The 21,592-nt window shown below is 46.4% G+C and overlaps 1 protein-coding gene across 2 annotated transcripts in view; it reads left to right on the forward strand.

The window, feature by feature from the left end:
• Positions 1-21,592, forward strand: part of dab2ipa (DAB2 interacting protein a) — a 125,713-nt gene that overhangs the window by 60,846 nt on the left and 43,275 nt on the right. Inside the window, exon 6 of one of the 2 annotated variants that reach the window (XM_021605356.3) lies at positions 5,090-5,208. In XM_021605356.3, coding sequence (XP_021461031.3) covers positions 5,090-5,208 — 119 coding nt within the window. Of the gene's footprint in view, positions 1-5,089; positions 5,209-11,945; positions 12,387-21,592 lie in introns of those variants that run through there. The other variant, XM_021605358.3, reaches the window with a different exon arrangement.

The raw sequence follows: 21,592 nt of genomic DNA on the forward strand, positions 1-21,592 counted from the left end.
GGACAAGATTCCACAGGCCACAATTAACAGTTATACTTTTGTCAACCAAAGAAAATATTTTTGGCTATGAATGGAGGCAAGACTGGTAGATTATGGTCCCTTACCCCCGAAAGGAAGGTTTGTGTTACTTCAACAGAATATGATCAGGTTAGTGAATTCCCCTTAGAGCAGATGTAGGAAGTGTGATTGCTCAGGTGATCTGGGAGTTGGTGCACAGACACACACACACAGCTCTTTTGTTTGTAATGTCAGGCTACTAATCAGTGGGCTTCCTTTACTGTTACTCTGTTGGATCTTGACAAGCACAGTGACCTTCCTGACAGTTTAGATAGGGTAAATAGATGGAGGAGCCCTCAGGTCAGGCTGGTGGTGCCAGAGAACCAGCTCCATGTTATCTGATGGCACTTTGGCTCCCAACGGTCACATTGGAGGGAGAGACAGCAGATATCTGATCAGCTTATCCTTGTTGCCCCCCCCCCATTCTGCACCACAGGTCATAATCAATTGTTAATGGCTTGTTGGGTTCCAGAGAGGACTGAGAATTCACAGCCAAATAAAGCCCTGGCATTCTGTTGTCGAGTTCTTGTTGTGCAGAGGTCAGTGCCTCCCAATGCCATCCTGGCTGAGTCCTCCGAAGAGCAGGTTACTACGGTGACATTACTGCTGAGCGCCTCCCTCCCTGTGGTTTGTCATACCTGAGTCAGATTCATTGGCTGATTACGGCATGGTGACGGATTACCCATTACACGAGAGACGTCCAGACTTATCACCATTGGTAATAAAGTGCTGCGCTTCGCGCAGGATGCATTCATCAGCGCATTGTATATTTGTAATTTGCCGATCTCTCTCTTTAAGGAAAATGCCTAAGTAATGATCGGAAATCTCCCCTCACCTTCTGTCTCTCTCTTCAGGATGTTCTCCAATGGGATAAAGTATGAATGAAATGATTCACTCAATTAATAAAAGCCGTAGGATGATACAGGATGGTGTTGGCATGCTGTGGCTCCTCCCACTAATCATCTCTTGTCCTTCTGTGGGACTAGAGGGAGGCTGGCCATCCTGCACTGAGCAGAGCTCTGAGTGGGAGGGAGGAATGGCGGGGGAGTTGGAAGTGATGTTAATTGAACAGGACCTGGAGCTTGTTGGAGCAGAAGGGGGGGCGGGGGGGGCAGGAGAATCTCAATACCGCCAGCAGGTGGACCCTGTGAGAACCAGCAGGAGACATGAACAGAGAAGAGGATATCCCAAAGGCCTCATTCCTACAAATCTGAAGTTAGAATTTCCACTGTAGTTTGAGCACAGCAGTGAGTCTTTTGATTTGAAGTTCAGCTTCTAGGCCCTACTTACTGGACAGAGCAGTAGAACCACTACTCAATGGTATGTGCCCAACTCCTGAATGTATTTTTTTTGTCAAATTCTCATGCAGCACCGCAGTCTGAACAAAAATAAAAGCAAGGGTTAATCATCGTTTCATCCATTGTGTTTACTATCCTGCCCTACCTACCCTACCCAGAGCCACCCTACCTCACCTTGCCCTAGCCCACCCTACCATGCCCTATCCTACCTCCCCCTACCCTACTCTATCATTCCCTACCTGCCCTACCTATCCCTACCCTGCCTTCCTCGCGTTACCCTACCGTGCCCTACCCTGCCTTCCTTGCGTAACCCTACCTCACTGTGCCCTGCCCTACCTACCCTTCCCTACCTCACCTTACCCTGCCTTTCCTTAACTCACCCTAACCTACCTCGCCCTACCTTACCCTGCCCTACCTTACCTGCCCTACCCCTCCTCGCCCTACTCTACCTTGCCCTACTCTACCATGCCTTATCCTGCCACACCTTACCCTACTCTTCCCTACCTCATCCTGTCCTACCTCGCTCTACCCTACCTACCTCACCCTACCCTGCCTACCCTACCTCGCCTTATCCTGCCCCTCCCTACTTCACCCTACCCAGCCCTATCCTACCTCACCCTACTCTATCAATCCCTACCTTTCCCTACCTCACTGTGTACTACCTACCCTACCCTTCCCTACCTCGCCCCACCCACCCCACCGTACCCTGCCCTACCCTTTCTACCCTACCCTGCCTACCTCACCCTTCCCTTTTTCCTACCTCACCCTACCCTGCCTTACCCTACCCTGCCCTTCCCTACCTTACCCTGCCATGCCCTACCCCACCCTTCCCAGCCCTACCTCACCTCACCCTACCCTGCCTTACCATACTCTGCCCCTCCCTACCTTATCCTACCCTGCCTGACCCTACCCTATCCTACCTCTCCCTACTCTATCATTCCCCTACCTGCCCTACCTTGCCTTCCTCGTGTTACCCTACCACGCCCTACCCTGCCTACCTCGCCTTACACTACTTCACTCTGCCCTGCCTCGCCCTACCTACCCTGTCCTTCCCTTCCTCAATATGCTCTATCTACCTCACTCCACCCTACCTCGCCCCTACTCTACCATGCCATACCCCCCACCCTACCTCGCTCTACCCTACCTACCCTACCTTCCTCACCCTATACCATGCCATACCCTTCCCTGCCTTGCCCTACCTTGCCAGTCCTTATAACTACCTCACCCTGCCCTTCTCTATCTTACCTGCCCTAACTCACCCTTCCCTGTCCTATCCTACCCTGTCCAACCCTACCTCGCCCTGTCCTACCTTACCCTACCGCAACCTTCCCTGTCCTAGTTTGCCCTTCCATTGTCCTACCCCACCCCACCCTGACCTACCTACTTTTGCCCTACATGCCCTACCTAACCCTAACCTACCTCACCAGACCGTATCCCACTCTACCTCACCCTATCCTACCCTTCCTCACCCTATTCTACCCTACCTCACCCAGAGGTTCTCTGTAGGGGAGCCAGGGTCTGCTGAATCATCAAGCCCCTCTCTCTCCTCCAGCTCTGTCAAGCACAATCAATAATTTGCATTCCAGTCTCTCTGCAAATGTCATAGGAAGGGAAAGCCTAAGAATAGAGATCCCAGATTCCCCACAAATTACAGCAGGAAAGGAGTAATGCCTCCCAAGAGACTGGCATAAGGGATAATTTCTTTACCCGAAGCAGAAACGTTTGGGTCTTTTGAAGAACTGATTTGCTTGAAAGTACCGTTTTAGAAATGGGAGTCTTGACTGAAACCAGTAAAACCCAACCTCAAGTCAGCTCAACATCGAGAGGCTAGGCTATGTTCAATATCTATAATGTGATGTCATGAATGATTCCCTCCTTGTGTGCATTTTACTTGTCAGTAGCTAGGTTTACATCCAATTGGCGACAGATTTTCACGCGAAGATTGTATAATTGGAATAAAAACAATATGAGCATTTTCCCACCAGACATGTTTCCATCAAACTGACTTGTTGCAGATAAAAGAATGTGTGTGATGACGTAGTGCACATAAACATGACTTTTGCAGCTTAATTCTCAAGTACCAAATAAATAAATACTATTTAAATGGATTTTCATCTTATTTCAACTGATAGTTTTGTCACAAATGTTTGCATTTTATAGTGAATGTTGCCAGCAGCTCACAGATACAGTGCGGGTATAGATTATTCTGGAAAAGATTTATTTGTCAAACGGCAGCAAGCATCGATCATGTCACCATGTTTGTTGGAAAGGAACATCAAGCTCATCACCTTGATAATGTAATAAGATAATGTATTTATTAAATCTGTATCCTAATAAACGGCATGCTTAACAAAAGAGCTTTCCCAAACGAGTTTAGTGGGAGGACCACACACCATATCATCGCGTCCCTCCAACTTTACTTCGATATGATTGTTATTATATAAATATTTGCGCATAAAGGCTTTTCCACTGCCATTACTCGCATAATTAATTGTACTGATACAAAAAGATCCCACCTTGTCTAGAGTATTTTGGAAAGTTTACTTGCAGGCCTGTCGTTGGATCAAAAAAATTCACATGTAATTTACTCGCATAAAAAGATTGGATGGAAACCTGGTTATTGTCACAGATTTCTTGGATGCATTAATGAGTTCCTCTGTTTGCATGGGAGCTCATGTGATTCAATTGGGGATCGGTGTAGCCTAATGCGGATGGCACAAATATAGTGTCGACTGTAAAATGATAAGTAATAATAACTAAATTAATTTTGGGAGAATTTACCCATGGTTGCTCTAGAAGGAAATAGCCACATTTTTTATGAGCAGTGCTTGTACAATATTGCAGATGGATATTTTCATGTTGTTCCTTGAAGCAGACTAGCGTCGACAATTCTTCCATTTCACAAATGTATGCACAGGGCAGCTACATTAGCTATGGAGTGATGTCTGTAAACTGTTAATTTGTTTGGCGTGTGAGACAGTGGGAAGTGACGTGTGAGACCGATCCTTGTGAAAAACTGTTATTGGATTTATTTAACACAATGTCTGGTGATTGTCTTTTATCCTTAATGCCCAAAGCCTCTCGTTCCTCCTTTGTTGCTTTCCACCCACGATCTTCTTAAATGGCTGCAAAAAGACTATAGTTCAACCATTTGCTCAAATAGTAATTAAGGAAATGCATTAATTGTACAGGGAAGAAGCCTTGTTTAATGTTTAACATTGCAGCACCATCATTATCGCCGCACATGGTTGTGGCTGAGGCTGTATCTTGTTTTGTTCCCCTCACAACCACAGGAGACACAGACGGGTCTAGGTTTTAGAATAATCCAACTCTTGTTGAGCTCTAATCTCTACAGCCTATCAAATGCACATTCTCAGTTTTCCCCTCTCACCTTGCGACCGCTCAAGTCCTGTCATTTTACGTGGAATACTGTTTCCATGGCAACAGGGATTTAGGGGAGTCGCACATCAACGCGGCTGCTTCTGCTGTGTGTGCACAGCGAGCAGATGTGCAGGAGAGATCCACACGACAATTCACAGCTCTCTCCGAATGCCACGGACAAGAGGAGACTGGGGGAGAGAGAGAGGAAGAGCTCAATCAATAGCATTTCCTCTTGTTGCTCCACCGTTTATTTGGTGTTTTATCTAAATGAAATGGGTCTGTGAGTGAATTTTCTCCCTTTGGTCTCTCTCCTCCCCCCTGGGCCACGGCGACGCCCCTCTCTCCCTGTCCAGGGCTTCCTGAGCCGCCGACTAAAGGGCTCCATCAAACGCACCAAAAGCCAACCCAAGCTGGACCGCAACAGCAGCTTCAGAAACATCCTGCCGGGCTTCAAGACCACAGACAATGACAGGTGAGATGCTATTTATCAACCCCCTCCACACACCTACACACACACACAACACCTACACACACAAACACATATTTCATTCTACAAACAAACACACTCATATCCACACACTCTTCACAAGGCTATTAACGTGCACTGGCTATCTTCCATTCACTAACCACTCTATGGTGTCAAGGTCAGTCAATTCTCACAGGAAAAATAAGCTTTTAATTGTACAATGGGCTAATCCACATACTGTACAGTGTGATGTCCTCCCCAACCTTCATATTGTGGGGCTGTGACACCTCACTGGTTGGTGGAATGACACTGTCAGTAGCATGGCTGCAGTGCTTTACGTGGTTCATGCAGTGCTTTACGTGGTTCTTAACCTGCACACACAGTACAGGCTCTTGTTGAGGTGGGAGGAATTGGCTGAGCTGCGCTGCGCTGTGCTGTCTGGAGATTTCATCCCTCATTACACCTGCCCATTAGCCAATGCTTGTGTGAGTAGCTATCCTGGAGTATGATGCAGTGGACCGTACATGCTTGAATACGGTTTGTTACTTTTGAGGGTGTGTTTGTTTGTGTGGGTATGTTTGGAACTGGCATCCAAGCTCCTGGCTCTAGTAGTGTAGACCAGTGTTTACTGTACCATCAACCGAATTTTGGTCTGCTCGGAGTACCCTTAAAGTACACACTCGTGCATTCTACTAGTAAGCCTAAAGTCTCATGAATCTTCTCAAGTACCCTCTGTGGATAGGCCAAGTCCCCCCAGTGGTCCTAGTACCCCTGGTTGGGAACAACAACTGGTGTAGACAAACAGACTGGGTGGGTGTCGTCAACACCAGTCACTGACAGGTCCACTCCCCTCAATGAGCTCACACAACCCACTGAGTGAACGTTATAAATGGCCATGCAGCAGAGTGGTGCCACCTCCACTACACACTGTCATGTTTTGTTTCTATAGTGGCATGGACTCAAGTAGAGGTTGATGTAGCCTATATGCTATATCTGTTCTAATGGTGATTTGATTTTGTTTCTGAACATGAACATGTACCCTAACAACCATTTCATTATCAAGACTGTATGAGGAGCCAATGTGGGCTTGTTCCTTATTCCATAGCTGTACATTATGTTGTGGCATTGTCATTTGTATGGACCTCCTTTGTCTTTGAGGCATTGGTTTTGCTAACCCGGGACGCCTTTGCCTCGAAAGACTCACCCTGCACAGAACAGTGAACTGAGAGAACCCCCCTCCCCCAGTGCTGTAGTGTTTCTGTGGTCGCTTCCGTCGCCTGGTTAGCCATTGGAAGGGTTTCCAGGTCATCTTTTAGTTCCAGCTCAGGGCAGTACTGTACAGTACAGGCAGTGGCCTACTTAATTACAGTGGCACACAGCTCTGTAACAGAGAGACACACTAATACCAAGAGACATGGGACCCTCGGGCCAGCCTGTGTCGCAAGCCTTCTCAGCTTTGTGTGTGTGTGTACTAGTGTCTTTGTTTGGGTTTTATTTAAAGCTTCAATATGTAACTTTTTGGGCGATCCGTCCAAATTCACATTGAAATGTTTGTTTATAGATCTGTCATTCTCATTGAAAGCAAGTCTAGGAAGTGGTAGATATGTTATATGTGTTCTATGTCTATGCTTCCATTGCTTAAGTTTAGTTTTTGCGTCTTTTACTTTCGGCTTTGTACACCAGCTTCGAACAGCTGAAATTACAGTATTCTTGTTTATGGGAAATATATTTCAGAGGTTTAGATGGTATAATGATTCTCTACTCCCATCAAACTCAACTCTGGACCTCGAAGCCACTTCCACTGCATTCTTTCATTGTTCCCCTCTCATCAGGGACTGATTTAGACCCGCGACACCAGGTGTGTGCAATTAATTATTAGGCAGAACACAATACCAGCAGGCTCCGGACTTTGTAGGGTAAGAGTTGAGTACCCTTGCTCTACACTATCCTTGCTAGTTTTGTCACATAAACTAAAATTTAACAAACTATTTGAATTTTAGCAACCAGGAAATAGTGGAGCTATCTTTAAGGAAGAAAAATAGGAAATAGACTGGTGCCTTTTGATGGCAAGCTGCTGTCTTCGTTTTAGAGCCTGATACCAATATTGTTTTTCTCTTGACTAGAGTCACGAATTCCGACTGATACTGTACTGTATGTACTATATTGCAATTGGCCGTGTTGACCTAGTGATTTCTCAGTGTGACTGGCTGACTGGCTGACTGGCTCAATGGCTGACTGGCTCAGTGGCTGGCTGGCTCAATGACTGACTTACCGGCTGGCTCAATGAATGAATGACTGACTGACCGGCTGGCTCAATGACTGACTGACTGACCGGCTGGCTGGCTGACTGACTGACTAGCTGGCTCAATGACTGGCTGGCTGGCTGGCTCAATGACTGACTGGCTGGCTGGCTCAATGACTGACTGGCTGGCTGGCTGACTCAATGACTGGCTGGTTGGCTCAATAGCTGACTGACTGGCTGGTTCAATGACTAGCTTGATGGCTGGCTCAATGACTGACTGACTGGCTAGCTCAATGACTGACTGGCTGGCTGGCTCAATGGCTGGCTGGCTGGCTCAATGGCTGGCTGGCTGGCTGGCTCAATGACTGACTCAGTGGCAGGCTCAATGGCTGGCTAGCTGGCTCAATGACTGACTGACTGGCAGGCTCAATGACTGGCTGGCTGGCTAGCTGGCTCAATGACTGACTGGCTGGCTGGCTGGCTGGCTGGCTCAATGACTGGTTGGCTGGCTCAATGACTAGCTGGCTGACTCACTGGCTGGCTCAATGACTGGCTGGCTCAATGACCGGCTGGCTGACAGGCTGGCTGGCTCAATGACTGACTGGCTGGCCGGCTTACTGACTGACTGGCTGGCTGGCTCAATGACTGGCTGGCTGGCTGGCTCAATGACTGACTGACTGGCTGGTTCAATGACTGACTGACTGACTGACTGGCTGGCTGGCTCAATGGCTGATTGGCTTAATGACTGATTGGCTGGCTGGCTCAATGACTGACTGACTGGCTGGCTGGCTCAATGACTGACTGGCTTGCTGACTCAATGGCTGGCCTCCTGGCTGGCTGACTCAATGGCTGTCTGGCTGGCTGGCTCAATGGCTGGCTGGCTTAATGACTGATTGGCTGGCTGGCTCAATGACTGACTTACTGGCTGTCTCAATGACTGGCTGGCTGTCTCGACTGACTGACTGATTGGCTGTCTCGACTGACTGTCTCAATGACTGACTGACTGACTGGCTGACTGGCTGTCTCAATGACTGACTGACTGATTGATTGGCTGTCTCGACTGACTGTCTCAATGACTGACTGACTGGCTGGCTCAATGACTGACTGACTGGCTGGCTCAATGACTGACTTACTGGCTGTCTCAATGACTGGCTGGCTGTCTCAATGACTGGCTGGCTGTCTCAATGACTGGCTGGCTGTCTCAATGACTGACTGACTGACTGACTGGCTGTCTCAATGACTGACTGACTGGCTGTCTCAATGACCGACTGACTGACTGACTGACTGACTGACTGACTGACTGGCTGTCTCATCTGACTGACTGACTGACTGACTGACTGGCTGTCTCGACTGACTGACTGATTGGCTGTCTCGACTGGCTGTCTCAATGACTGACTGACTGGCTGTCTCAATGACTGACTCGCTCGCTCACCCAATGACTCAATGACAGACTCAATGACTGACTCACTGACCATGCATTCTACACTATAAATATATAGCCCACTGATTCGGAAACCAAATAAGTAGACTCGTAATTTTACCCAGGAAATGCACTAAATAGATCAATCAGTATTGTACTGTATGTCCTCAGAGGCATCTTGACTGTTTTAATATTGCTCAGGTATTTACTGGCAGTAGTCCCAGGCAGGCGGGGATGAGCAATGTGGATGTGGTGCATAATAAAGACAGGATGAGGATTTGGCCTCGCTGTCAGAACGATATTTGCCACTTTTTGAGTCTCGGAGATTTGTGCTTAATTTGATAACTGGCATGTCGAATTTCATTCTGGAAGGTGAGGGTATTCCTCTTGTAGGATAGCCTATTATTAAAGTCAAAATCTGTACGATTTCCTGGTTTTCAATGGTCATTTAAATGAGTGATATACGGTATTTACATATTGATTCTTGAATAATACAACTTATACATGCCTCATGACTGGATCCATACACTTCCATTAGGGTCTACACTACATTTTGTTGTCTAATCACAAACTTATGTCATATCTCCCTTCCATCTTTCATTTCAAATGTGATTGATTTATTCCGATAAAGGTTATTTCATGAGTCTGTATAAAAGCTTACTAGCCTGTGATTTGAGAGTGAATAATAAGGTATGCCCTTTTACTCAGTCTGGTGCATCTGTTATCAAACATATTTGTCTCAAATACAATTTCAGCTGGAGGAGCTTGAGGCTTATCATGTAATCATCAGCTAACAATTTCTTATTGGTCAGTTTTTAACCTACACAAAACAACATTCCAAAAATAAGCAACATTCACAGATATACAAAAATCATTGTAGAACCTATTCTGTCAATACAGTATGTAGCCTTTATATAGGGCATTTTATTTTCAGAGAGATTGATAAGACTTGCAAGAGCCTTCATTCAGAGAAAAAAAAAAAACACTCTTAAGGAAAATAACCCATTTTATCCCTACTGTCTAGACCAATGCTTTTCTCCACACCCACTCACTGTTGAAGCCATAAAAAACACCTAGCAGGGTCAGTCTTTTTCCAAATGTCAGGTCAAATTCCACATTTGAACTTTTACAGCAAATGCATTGTATTTGATAGCTACTGTACTTATAACATACAGCTGGCTTGTATACAGACCGTACGTTTGGTCCTTGTATAAGAGTATTTGATTTTGAACTGGCTCTTTCCGAGACCATCCGCCAAATGTTCCTGGCATCATGACTGTGCTCAATGGGCTTGGAGCAGAGCAACTTAATATTGCAGGCCTATACGGTAACTGCTGTCAGGAGCAGGAAGAAGGCGGGGAGGGGAGCTACTGCTTGACAGAGGCTGTCATCATGTCATGTCTCTGTTCCTTCTCAACACTGTCTGACATGGGAAATGACTCTGAGATCTTCTCACTGACAGACTGCATGTTAATGCAGCCCGCTCTATTCCTATCAGGCTCTGAGCCTTCCAGGGCCAGCAGCAAACACCATGCCAGGAGGAGACGGCATTGTTGATTGATTACACTGGTGGTGCTGTACCGGGTTTCCCATCAGTGTTATGTCTTGACATTAAGCACACGTTTGTTGAGAATCAAATCCCAATGACTGCAGAGAAACAGGATTCTGTCTGCCGCAAGACAGATTTTTGTCAATCCCACTAGCCCGGAAATGTCACGCTGAGCTACTGGAGATGAAATCATAATCGGTGCAAGTGTTGTGTTGGTGATGTTGTTGATGCTGAAGGTTACAGGTCAAGACAGTTGTAGTGGTGATGTTGTTGATGCTGAAGGTTACAGTATATGCTGATGCAGAACTACCAGAGGCCACTGTCCTGACTGAGCAGTGATCTGACCAGCCAATGGAAGTGGTAAGCTATAATGCTTACGGCAGTGAATCCCACTCATCGGCACAAAGCCCCTGTCTTGTTACTTTGGATTTATTTGATTTAAATGAGAGCTTAACCCAATCCTTAACTGTTCGGTGTGGTTCGTCGTTTCACACACGCACGCATTCACGCACATACTTATTCGTTCTGTGTGAGTATTTAGTCCTTACCTGTAATTGGGTAGCTAATCGTTACAGGGCCGTTAAGCTGGAGATGATCACCTTGTTGGACTATCAGTCCTGGTTTTAGGCTGTGATTTCTCCATATCTCCTATTCTTTACTAAGTGGTCTTTGTTTTTATATGTTTTTACATTATGCCACCTTTAATATAGTACTACTTAGCAACCTATCTATATTAGCCTCCTCTGGAGTACTCTTCGTTTTAATGTGGAAGGTAAGCAGAAAGCCCTTAAGGTACCAGAATTCTGTGGTGACGCGAGCAATGTGTCAGAAACAGTTGTGTGGCTCAAGCTGCGCTCACTTCCATGTAAGACTTCAGAGACACAATCATTTGTGTGAAAGGAGAAAAAAACATATTGTGAAGTCTAGAAAAAAAAATTGGCTGAAAATTGCTCACTTATCTGTGGAAAGTGTCAGTTGCCGGGGAAGCAAAGATACCATTTACTTTATGCAGTGTTGTCATAGAAACAATAAAAACCTGACAGTTATCTAGTGTGTATATTGTTAATTGTAGCATTGTGCGTGTGCCTCCAGTGACTGAAATTCTTCTCAGAGCTGGCTGTCAATGACTGTCCCTCTTCTGACAGTGTAGGGAAGATAATGGCCACTTATGATTTACCCTTGTTCTCTACAACTTTAGTGAATGCTGCCTATGAACAAGGCTTCTGAATTCTTCTGAACAGAGCACAGCTCCAAAAGATCTGATTGACCAATTAGCCCAAAGCTGACAGAGCATACCATATGGCCTCTCCCTGTACTGTCCGCACGCACCCCCTCACTACTCCCCCGGAGGCAGGTCCCTGTGCAGGGAGCAGGCCGGTCTGTCACAAAGACACCAAGACAAAAGACCGCACGCACGCACAAACACGCATGTACGTACACACACACACACACACACACACACACACACACGCGCGGCAGCGGGGGGCAGAGCTACATCACGCCACACAGCCTTATGCTGCGTGCACACAGACACACAGACAGAGAGAAGGAAGGATAGGAGAGGGATAGAGAGAGAGCGCAAGACGGTCGACTCCGAGCAGTCCTCCACCAGCCAGATAGAGGGAGAGAAGGAGAGAGAAAGCAGTTGCCCTTAAAGGAGAGGAGTGGGGGAGGAAGTAGGGCAGGCTGTCTCTCAGTGGGGCTAGAATAAAGAGTCCAGAGGAGACAGACTGGGAGGGGAGGGAGGGAAGGGGGTGGGAAGAGTGGAGGAGGGAGGGAAGAGAGAGAGAGGGAGGGTAGGAGAGCACAAGGCTAATAGCAGCTAGCAGAAGCCCACTGTGAAAGCTGAATGAGCACCACCACGCTCTCAGTAGAAAATGGAACTCTGAGACGGCTCCCTCATCATCCCCCACCTCTTCCACGCCCCCGTCCCCCCGCTCCGATTGTTTCCGGGGATTCTGATAGAATGTCTGGTGAGTATTCCGCCACATCTAATGGACTGCACTGTCTTCATCTCAAGGTATGTTAGGGACGCTTAACAAGCTGCATTTACATATAGACTTTGTGGGCTCTGCATCTCATTATCTGTCTATAGACATTGAGGGTGTTTCTCATGTTTGGATGCTATGTGGTAGTCTCTGTTTAGAGCTGAGCGATATGGACAAAAATCCATTAATCAACATTAATAAATAGAAGAAGATTATAATTCTTTGTTGTTTTTATCCTTTAAACTACTACTACTACTACTACTACTACTACTACTACTACTAGTTTGATGGTTGTAGCCTTCAATTGTCCCATTAACAATAACCCATACTAGAAAACTTATTTCAATCCAAACTTTGCATTTCTCTAGCATAGGCTACTTATCATAATGAATGATATCAGCAAAATGCCTGCTATAAGTGATCGGTATGGTCGGTGTCAATCATTTTCAGTTTGTGGTCCCAGCTCTACTCTCTGTCATTCTGGTTCTGGTTTTCATTTACAGAGTCATATAATTTACATTTTGAATGATGGCGTGTCACATTAAATATTTCCTGCTAGGAGACATCTTCATTTGCTTTTAGCCAGGCAGCACAGTGTTCCTTTGTGTCAGAATAGATGCACAACACTGTAGTTCACTCTGTAATGACATCTCAACAATGTTACTTTGAAAGGCATCCACAGATATGCTGCTATTCTTAAACCTATTGAAATATTCAATAGAGAAGTGGCAATCAGCTCTACCCGTGTGTGTGTGTGATGCATAGAGAGTCGTGGGGAGATATTTTCCTCAATCTTAATTCACAAGGAGCTCCATGTTGAGGATCAGGTCGTGTGCATGTGAAGAAGCTGAAACAGGGACCATAGAGGTCTGAATCCAGACCAACACTACCTCCCTTAATGCAGCACAGCTTCTCTGACTGCAAAAGAGAAGAAGGATGTTGGAGAAAATATTAAGGGCTTTAATGATTTCTGCCATGGCATTGTTTTACTGGCCTGTAAAAAAGGCATTGTGATATGCCTGCTGGCGTCTCTGTGCCTGCCGCGCACACACACACGCTAGACAGAGAGGCCAATCTTTTAATGGAAGGATTCTGGAGTCTGAAGTAAAGTGTTGGTGCTCATTAAAACCAAACTCCTGTCACATCCAATTTCTGGAAGCAATCAGACATCTTCTTAGCAGTGGAACAGTTGCCAAAAAGAGGCGAAAACATGTCATCACCCTTCTAAGCCAATGTGATATCATGTCTTCCCAGTCGCAGCACTTATTTTAAACACTAAAAGTGTTTAAAGATTTCAGTTTAGTGTGTATTTATTTATTCAAGATTTAAACTGATATAAATGTTAATATTTAGGTTTAATTTATTTGCACCAAATAAAAGAATACAGATCAAATGAAAAAGTGTGCCGGTCTGGTTTGGAAGGCCTTCCAGTGCATTCGGAAAGTATTCAGACATTCCCCTTTTCCACATCTTGCTACGTTACAAGCTTATTCTAACATGGATTTCAAAAAGAACTAATCCTCATCAATCTACACACAATACCCCGTAATGACAAAGCAAAACCAGGTTTTTAGAAATGTTTGCAAATGTATTAAAAACCAAAAACAGATACTTTATTTACATAAATATTCAGAACCTTGGCTATGAGACTAGAAAATTAGCACAGGTGCATCTTGTTTCCATTTGTATTTATAATGGAGCCCCATTTGCTGCTGCCAAGGAATCAGCTACTCTTCCTGGGATCCAGCAAAATTAAGGCAGTTTATACATTTTTAAAACATTACAATACATTCACAGATTTCACAACACACTGTGTGCCCTCAGGCCTCTACTCCACCACTACTGTGAAGAGACCTCTTGTGGCATGTCTTGTGGGCTGTGCATAGGTGTCCGAGCTGTGTGCCAGTAGTTTAGACAGACCGCTGGGTGCATTCAACATGTCACCTCTCATAAATAAAAGTAGTGATGAAGTCAATCCCTCCTCCACTTTCCGCCAGGAGAGATTGACATGCATATTATTAATATTAGCTCTCTGTGTACATCCAAGGGCCAGCCGTGCTGCCCTGTTCTAAGCCAATTACAATTTTCCTAAGTCCTTTTTTGTGGCATTTGACCACATGACTGAACAGTGGTCAAGGTGCGACAAAACTAGGGCCTGTGTAACGATTCTCTTCTTGTGAAGTAGAGGCGGACCAAAGCGCAGCGTGGTGGTTGTTCATTGTAATTTATTGACGACACTATACATGAAAAAACAAGAAACGTGAGAACTCAAAACAGCCCTGTCTGGTGCAAACACAAAAACAGGAACAATCACCCACAAACACACAGTGAAACCCAGGCTACCTAAGTATGATTCTCAATCAGAGACAACTAATGACACCTGCCTCTGATTGAGAACCATACTAGGCCGAAAACATAGAACTGCCCCAAAACATAGAAAAACAAACATAGACTGCCCACCCAACTCACGCCCTGACCATACTAAATAAATACAAAACAACAGAAATAAAGGTCAGAACGTGACAGTACCCCCCCCCAAAGGTGCGGACTCCGGCCGCAAAACCTTGACCTATAGGGGAGGGTCTGGGTGGGCGTCTGTCCGCGGTGGCGGCTCTGGCGCGGGACGCGGACCCCACTTCGCCATTGTCTCAGTCCGCCTTATTGTCCGCCTCCGTGGCTTACTCACCATGCCCACCCCTCTCAATGACCCCACTGGACAGAGGGGCTGCTTGGGACAGAGGGGCAGCTTCTCGGGACAGAGGGACAGCTGCTCGGGACAGAGGGACAGCTGCTCGGGACAGAGGGACAGCTGCTCGGGACAGAGGGACAGCTGCTCGGGACAGAGGGACAGCTGCTCGGGACAGAGGGACAGCTGCTCCGGGCGGAGGGGCTCTAGCGGCCCCTGGCTGACTGGCGGCACTGGCGGCCCCTGGCTGACTGGCGGCCCCTGGCTGACTGGCGACACTGGCGGCCCCTGGTTGACTGGCGGCGCTGGGCTGACTGGCGGCACTGGCGGCCCCTGGTTGACTGGCGGCACCTGGCTGACTGGCGGCACTGGCGGCCCCTGGCTGACTGGCAGCACTGGCGGCCCCTGGCTGACGGGCGGCACTGGCGGCTCCTGGCTGACGGGCGGCACTGGCGGCTCCTGGCAGACGGGCGGCACTGGCGGCGCTGGGCAGACGGGAAGCTCCGGCAGAGGCGCCGGGCAGGCGGGAGGCTCCGGCAGAGGCGCCGGACAGGCGGGAGGCTCCGGCAGAGGCGCCGGACAGGCGGGAGGCTCCGGCAGAGGCGCCGGACAGGCGGGAGGCTCCGGCAGAGGCGCCGGACAGGCGGGAGGCTCCGGCAGAGGCGCCGGACAGGCGGGAGGCTCCGGCAGAGGCGCCGGACAGGCGGGAGGCTCCGGCAGAGGCGCCGGACAGGCGGGAGGCTCCGGCAGAGGCGCCGGACAGACGGGAGACTCCGGCAGAGGCGCCGGACAGACGGGAGACTCCGGCAGCGCTGGAGAGGAGGAAGGCTCTGGTAGCGCCGGAGAGGCGGGAGACTCCGGCAGCGCTGGAGAGGAGGAAGGCTCTGGACGGATGGGCCGGAGAGACAGCCTGGTACGGGGAGCTGCCACCGGAGGGCTGGGGTGTGGAGGTGGTGACGGATAGACCGGGCCGTGCAGGCGCACTGGAGCTCTTGAGCACCGAGCCTGCCCAACCTTACCCGGTTGAATGGTCCCGGTCGCCCTGCCAGTGCGGTGAGGTGGAATAGCCCGCACTGGGCTATGCAGGCGAACCGGGGACACCGTGCGCAAGGCTGGTGCCATGTAAGCCGGCCCAAGGAGACGCACTGGAGACCAGATGCGTAGAGCCGGCTTCATGGCACTTGGCTCGATGCCCACTCTAGCCCGGCCGATACGTGGAGCTGGAATGTACCGCACCGGGCTGTGCACCCGCACTGGGGACACCGTGCGCTCCACAGCATAACACGGTGCCTGCCCGGTCTCTCTAGCCCCCCGGTAACCACAGGAAGTTGGCTCAGGTCTCCTACCTGGCGTAGCCATACTCCCTGTTAGCCCCCCCCCAAGAAATGTTTGGGGCTGACTCCCGGGCTTCCATCCACGACGCCGCGCTGCCTCCTCATACCAGCGCCTCTCCGCTTTCGCCGCCTCCAGTTCTTCTTTGGGACGGCGATATTCTCCTGGCTGAGCCCAGGGTCCTCTTCCGTCTAATTCGTCCTCCCATGTCCATACCTCCTCGCGCTGCTCCTGCTGCTGCTTTTTCCTTTGCCCATTACCACACCGCTTGGTCCTGTTGTGGTGGGTGATTCTGTAACGATTCTCTTCTTGTGAAGTAGAGGCGGACCAAAGCGCAGCGTGGTGGTTGTTCATTGTAATTTATTGACGACACTATACATGAACAAACTAACGAAAAAACAAGAAACGTGAGAACTCAAAACAGCCCTGTCTGGTGCAAACACAAAAACAGGAACAATCACCCACAAACACACAGTGAAACCCAGGCTACCTAAGTATGATTCTCAATCAGAGACAACTAATGACACCTGCCTCTGATTGAGAACCATACTAGGCCGAAAACATAGAACTGCCCCAAAACATAGAAAAACAAACATAGACTGCCCACCCAACTCACGCCCTGACCATACTAAATAAATACAAAACAACAGAAATAAAGGTCAGAACGTGACAGCCTGTAGGACCTGCCTTGTTGATAGTAGTGTTAAGAAGGCAGAGCATCGTTTTATTATAGACAGACTTCTCCCCATCTTAGCTACTACTGCATCAATATGTTTTGACCATGACAGTTTACAATCTAGTGTTACTCCAAGCAGTTTAGTCATCTCAACTTGCTCAATTTCCACATTATTTATTACAAGATTTAGTTGAGGTTTAGGTTTTAGTGAGAGTTCCAAATACAATGGTTTTAGTTTTAGAAATATTTAGGGCTAACTTATTCCTTGCCACCCACTCTGAAACTAACAGTAGCTCTTTGTTGAGGGTAGCAGTCATTTCAGTCGCGGTAATAGCTGATGTGTATAGTGTTGAGTCATCCGCATACATAGAAACTCTGGCTTTACTCAGTCAGTGGCATGTCGTTAGTAAAAATTGAAAAAAGCAAGGGGCCTAAACAGCTACCCTGGGGAATTCCTGATTCTAACTGAGTTATATTTGATAGGCTTCCATTAAAGAACACCCTCTGTGTTATGTTAGACAAGTAACTCCTTATCCACATTATAGCAGGGGGTGTAAAGCCATAACACAAGTTTTCCTGCAGCAGACTATGATCAGTCATTTTATCATTAATTTCTCTCAGCCACTCATCAGTCATTTGTGTAAGTGTTGTGCTTGTTGAGTGTCCTTCTCTATAAGCATGCTGAAATTCTCTTGTCAATTTGTTTACTGTGAAATAGCATTGTATCTGGTCAAACACAATTTTTTCCAGAAGTTTACTAAGGGTTGGTAACAGGCTGATTGGTCGGCTATTTGAGCCAGTAAAGGGGGCTTTACTATTCTCGGGTAGCGGAATGACTTTAGCTTCCCTCCAGGCCTGAGGGCACACACTCTCTAGTAGGTTTACATTTAAGATGTGGCAAATAGGAGTGGCAATATCGTCTGCTATTATCCTCAGTAATTTTCCATCTAGATCGTCACCCCGGTGGCTTGACATTGTTGATAGACAACAATAATTTTTTCACCTCTTCCACTCTGACTTTACGGAATTCAAAAGTACAATTCTCATCTTTCATAATTTGTTCCAATATACTTGGATGTGTAGTGTCAGCGTTTGTTGCTTGCATGTCATCCCTAAGTTTGCTTATCTTGCCCATGAAAAAGTCATTAAAGTAGTTTGCAATATCAGTGGGCTTTGTGATGAATCTGATTCAATGAATGAAGGAGGCAAGTTTGCTTTTTTCCCCAAAATGTGCCCCAAAGCTTTTTACTATCATTCTTGATATAATTTATCTTTGTTTCATAGTGTAGTTTCTTTTAATTTAGTTTAGTCAAATTATTTCTTAATTGCAGTATGTTTGCCAATCAGTTGGGCTGCCAGACTTAATAGCCATACATTTTGCCTCAAACTATTTTTCAATTCCTCATCAATCCAAGGGGATTTAACAGTTTTTACTGACTGTTAGCACTTGCTGGTCTATAGCAGCATCCCACAAGAATGGGCTTTAGGTGAGGCAGATGAACCTGTAGCCATATTACTTCAACAGTATTTAACATTAGATAATCTCTTAAGCTTTACAGGAATGTGGTTCTGAATGTAGACCGCAACACCGCCTCCTTTGGCATTTCTGTCTTTTCGGTAGAGGTTATAACCATGTATTGCTACCACTGTATCATCAAAGGTATTACCTAAGTGAGTTTCAGAGATAGTCAGAATATGAATGTCATCTGTTACAAGCAAGTTATTGACTTCATGGACCTTGTATTTTAGGCTACATATGTTAGTATGGGGTCTTTTTAGCAATTTTCTGGGTTGCTTGATTGTTTTTAATGCTTTACTGGGAAGCTTGTCAGAGGTAGACTTCCTCATGTTATTTACATTGGAGCTGATAGTGCAGGGCGAGCTGAGTAAAGTGGTCTTCCTACTATTACACACCGCCTCAGTGCTAACAATGTAACTCTGGTTTATAGGCTCATGATTACTGCTTACAATAAGTGTAGGATAAACAGATGTATTTGGTGCAGTTAGGGGTACATAAATTAAATTACTTACATTGTGTTTGCCAATGCCCCTAAGATCATGTACATTTGATGCAGCATTATGACGACTCGTCACAATGGTAGGGATTAACTGAGCTGGTCTTGGATCATTTACCAGTCATTGTTTCAACTCAGCCTTGAAATACGTGGACAGTGTCCAGGAGCCAAGATGATTTGGATGGACTCCATCATTCCTATTGAGTATCTTCGGTTTCCAGAAGGTGTCAAAGTTATCAATACAAGTGACTCCAGCAGAGCTACAGTAGTATTTTAGCCAGATGTGTAATGCCAGCAGTCTGCTGAATCTTTCACACCCACGGCCCAACGATGGTACTGGACCTGAAATTATTGGCCGTTTTTGGAGTCTTTTAATGACAGTCATTGACTGTCCTTGAGATGTTTCTACAGCTTGATCCGTAGAGCTCTGAGACAGGATTGTTTCGAGGCATTAGATTTGGGGAATGGTCTCCAAAAAATGTCTGCAGCATTGAAGGTCCCCAAGAACAATGTGGCTTCCATCATTCTTAAACGGAAGAAGTTTGGACCCACCAAGACTCTTCCTAGAGCTGGCCGTCCGGTCAAACTGAGCAATCGGAGGAACACCAGGGACTGTAGTGACGCCTCTTGCACTGAGATACAGTGCCTTGGACCACTGCGCCACTCGGGAGCCCGATGGTCACTCTGACAGAGCTCCAGAGTTTCTCTGTGGTAATGGGAGAACCTTCCAGAAGGATAGTCATCTCTCCAGCACTCCACCAATCAGGCCTTTATGGTAGAGTGGCCAGACGGAAGCCACTCCTCAATAAAAGGCACATGATAGCACGCTTGGAGTTTGCCAAAAGGCACCTAAAAGACTCAGACCATGAGAAACAAGATTCTCTGGTCTGATGAAACTAAGATTGAACTCTTTAGCCTGAATGCCAAACGTCACGTCTGGAGATAACCTGGCATCATCCCATACGGTGAAGCATGGTAGTGGCAGCATCATGCTGTGGAGATGTTTATCAGTGGCAGGGACTGGGAGACTAGTCAGTATCGAGGGAAATATGAACCAATGCCTGCGGTTATTGTCCTGCTAAAAGGTGAATTCATCTCCCAGTGTCTGGTGGAAAGCACACTAAACCAGGTTTTACTCTAGGATTTTGCCTGTGCTTAAGCCCCATTAAGTATTTTTTTTATCCTGAAAAAACTCCCCAGTCCTTAACGATTACAAGCATACCCATAACATGATGCAGCCACCACTCTGCTTGAAAATATGGAGAGTGGTACTCAGTAATGAGTTGTATTGGATTTGCCCTAAAAATAATACTTTGTATTCAGGACACAAAGTGAATTGCTTTGCCAAAATGTTTTCAGTATTACTTTAGTGCCTTGTTGCAAACAGGATGCATGTTTTGGAATATTTTTATTCTGTACAAGCTTTTTCACTCTCTCAATTAGGTTTGTCTTGTGGATGAACTATATTGTTGTTGATCCATCCTCTGATTCTCATATAACAACCATTAACCTCTGTAATGTTTCAAAGTCACCATTGGCCTCATGGTGAAATCTCTGAGTGGTTTCCTTCCTCTCCGGCAACTGAGTTAGGAAGGACGCCTCTATCCTTGTAGTGACTGTGTGTATTGATACACCATCCAAATAACTTCATCATGCTCAAAGGGATTTTCAATGTCTGCTTTCTTTCTTTTTTACCCACCCAAGGTGCCCTTTGCGAGGCATTCGAAAACCTCCCTGGTCTGTGTGGTTGAATCTGTTTGGATTCACTGCTTGAGTAAGGGACCTTACAGATAATTGTATGTGTGGTGTACAGAGTTGAGGTAGTCATTCAAAAATCATGTTAAACTTTATTATTGCACACATTGAGTCCATGCAACTTATTATGTGACTTGTTAAGCAAATGTATACTCCTGGACTTATTTAGGCTTGCCATAACAAAGGGGTTGAAAACGTATTCACTCAAGACATTTCAGCTTTTTATTTTTTTGTAAAAATGTCAACCAAAAAAACATCATTCCACTTTGACATTATGTGTGTGTGTGTGTGTGTGTGTGTGATCCAGTGACAAATATCCAATTAAAAAAAAAAAAAATTAATTCAGACTGTAATGCAACAAAATGTGGACAAAGTCAAGGGGTGTGAATACGTTCTGAATGCACTGTTCACATTAAAATACACCTTTTATTATACACGATACAAAAGCAAATCAGAAAAAAAATGCTGTTCTTCAGAGGCACAGAATAGCCTATTTCTGCATAGCCTCCATGTTCGTTCTTTCCTACACTAGAACATGCTTTCTGCCTGTTATTTTGTGGGACATCTTTGCTCTAATGTTTTCTATTCGGATCTAGGGTCCTTCGCGAGGCACATTTCCTGTTAGTAGGGAGTGTTTGAAACATTTTGGAGGTGGCTGGGATTTTAAAAAAAACAACTGTCAAAAAGCCACTTAGTAAACTGATATATCTGAGATAAAACTTGGAGA

Source organism: Oncorhynchus mykiss, chromosome 6 (assembly GCF_057628025.1).
Source record: "Oncorhynchus mykiss isolate SJ-2025 chromosome 6, ASM5762802v1, whole genome shotgun sequence".
Lineage (NCBI taxonomy): Eukaryota > Metazoa > Chordata > Actinopteri > Salmoniformes > Salmonidae > Oncorhynchus > Oncorhynchus mykiss.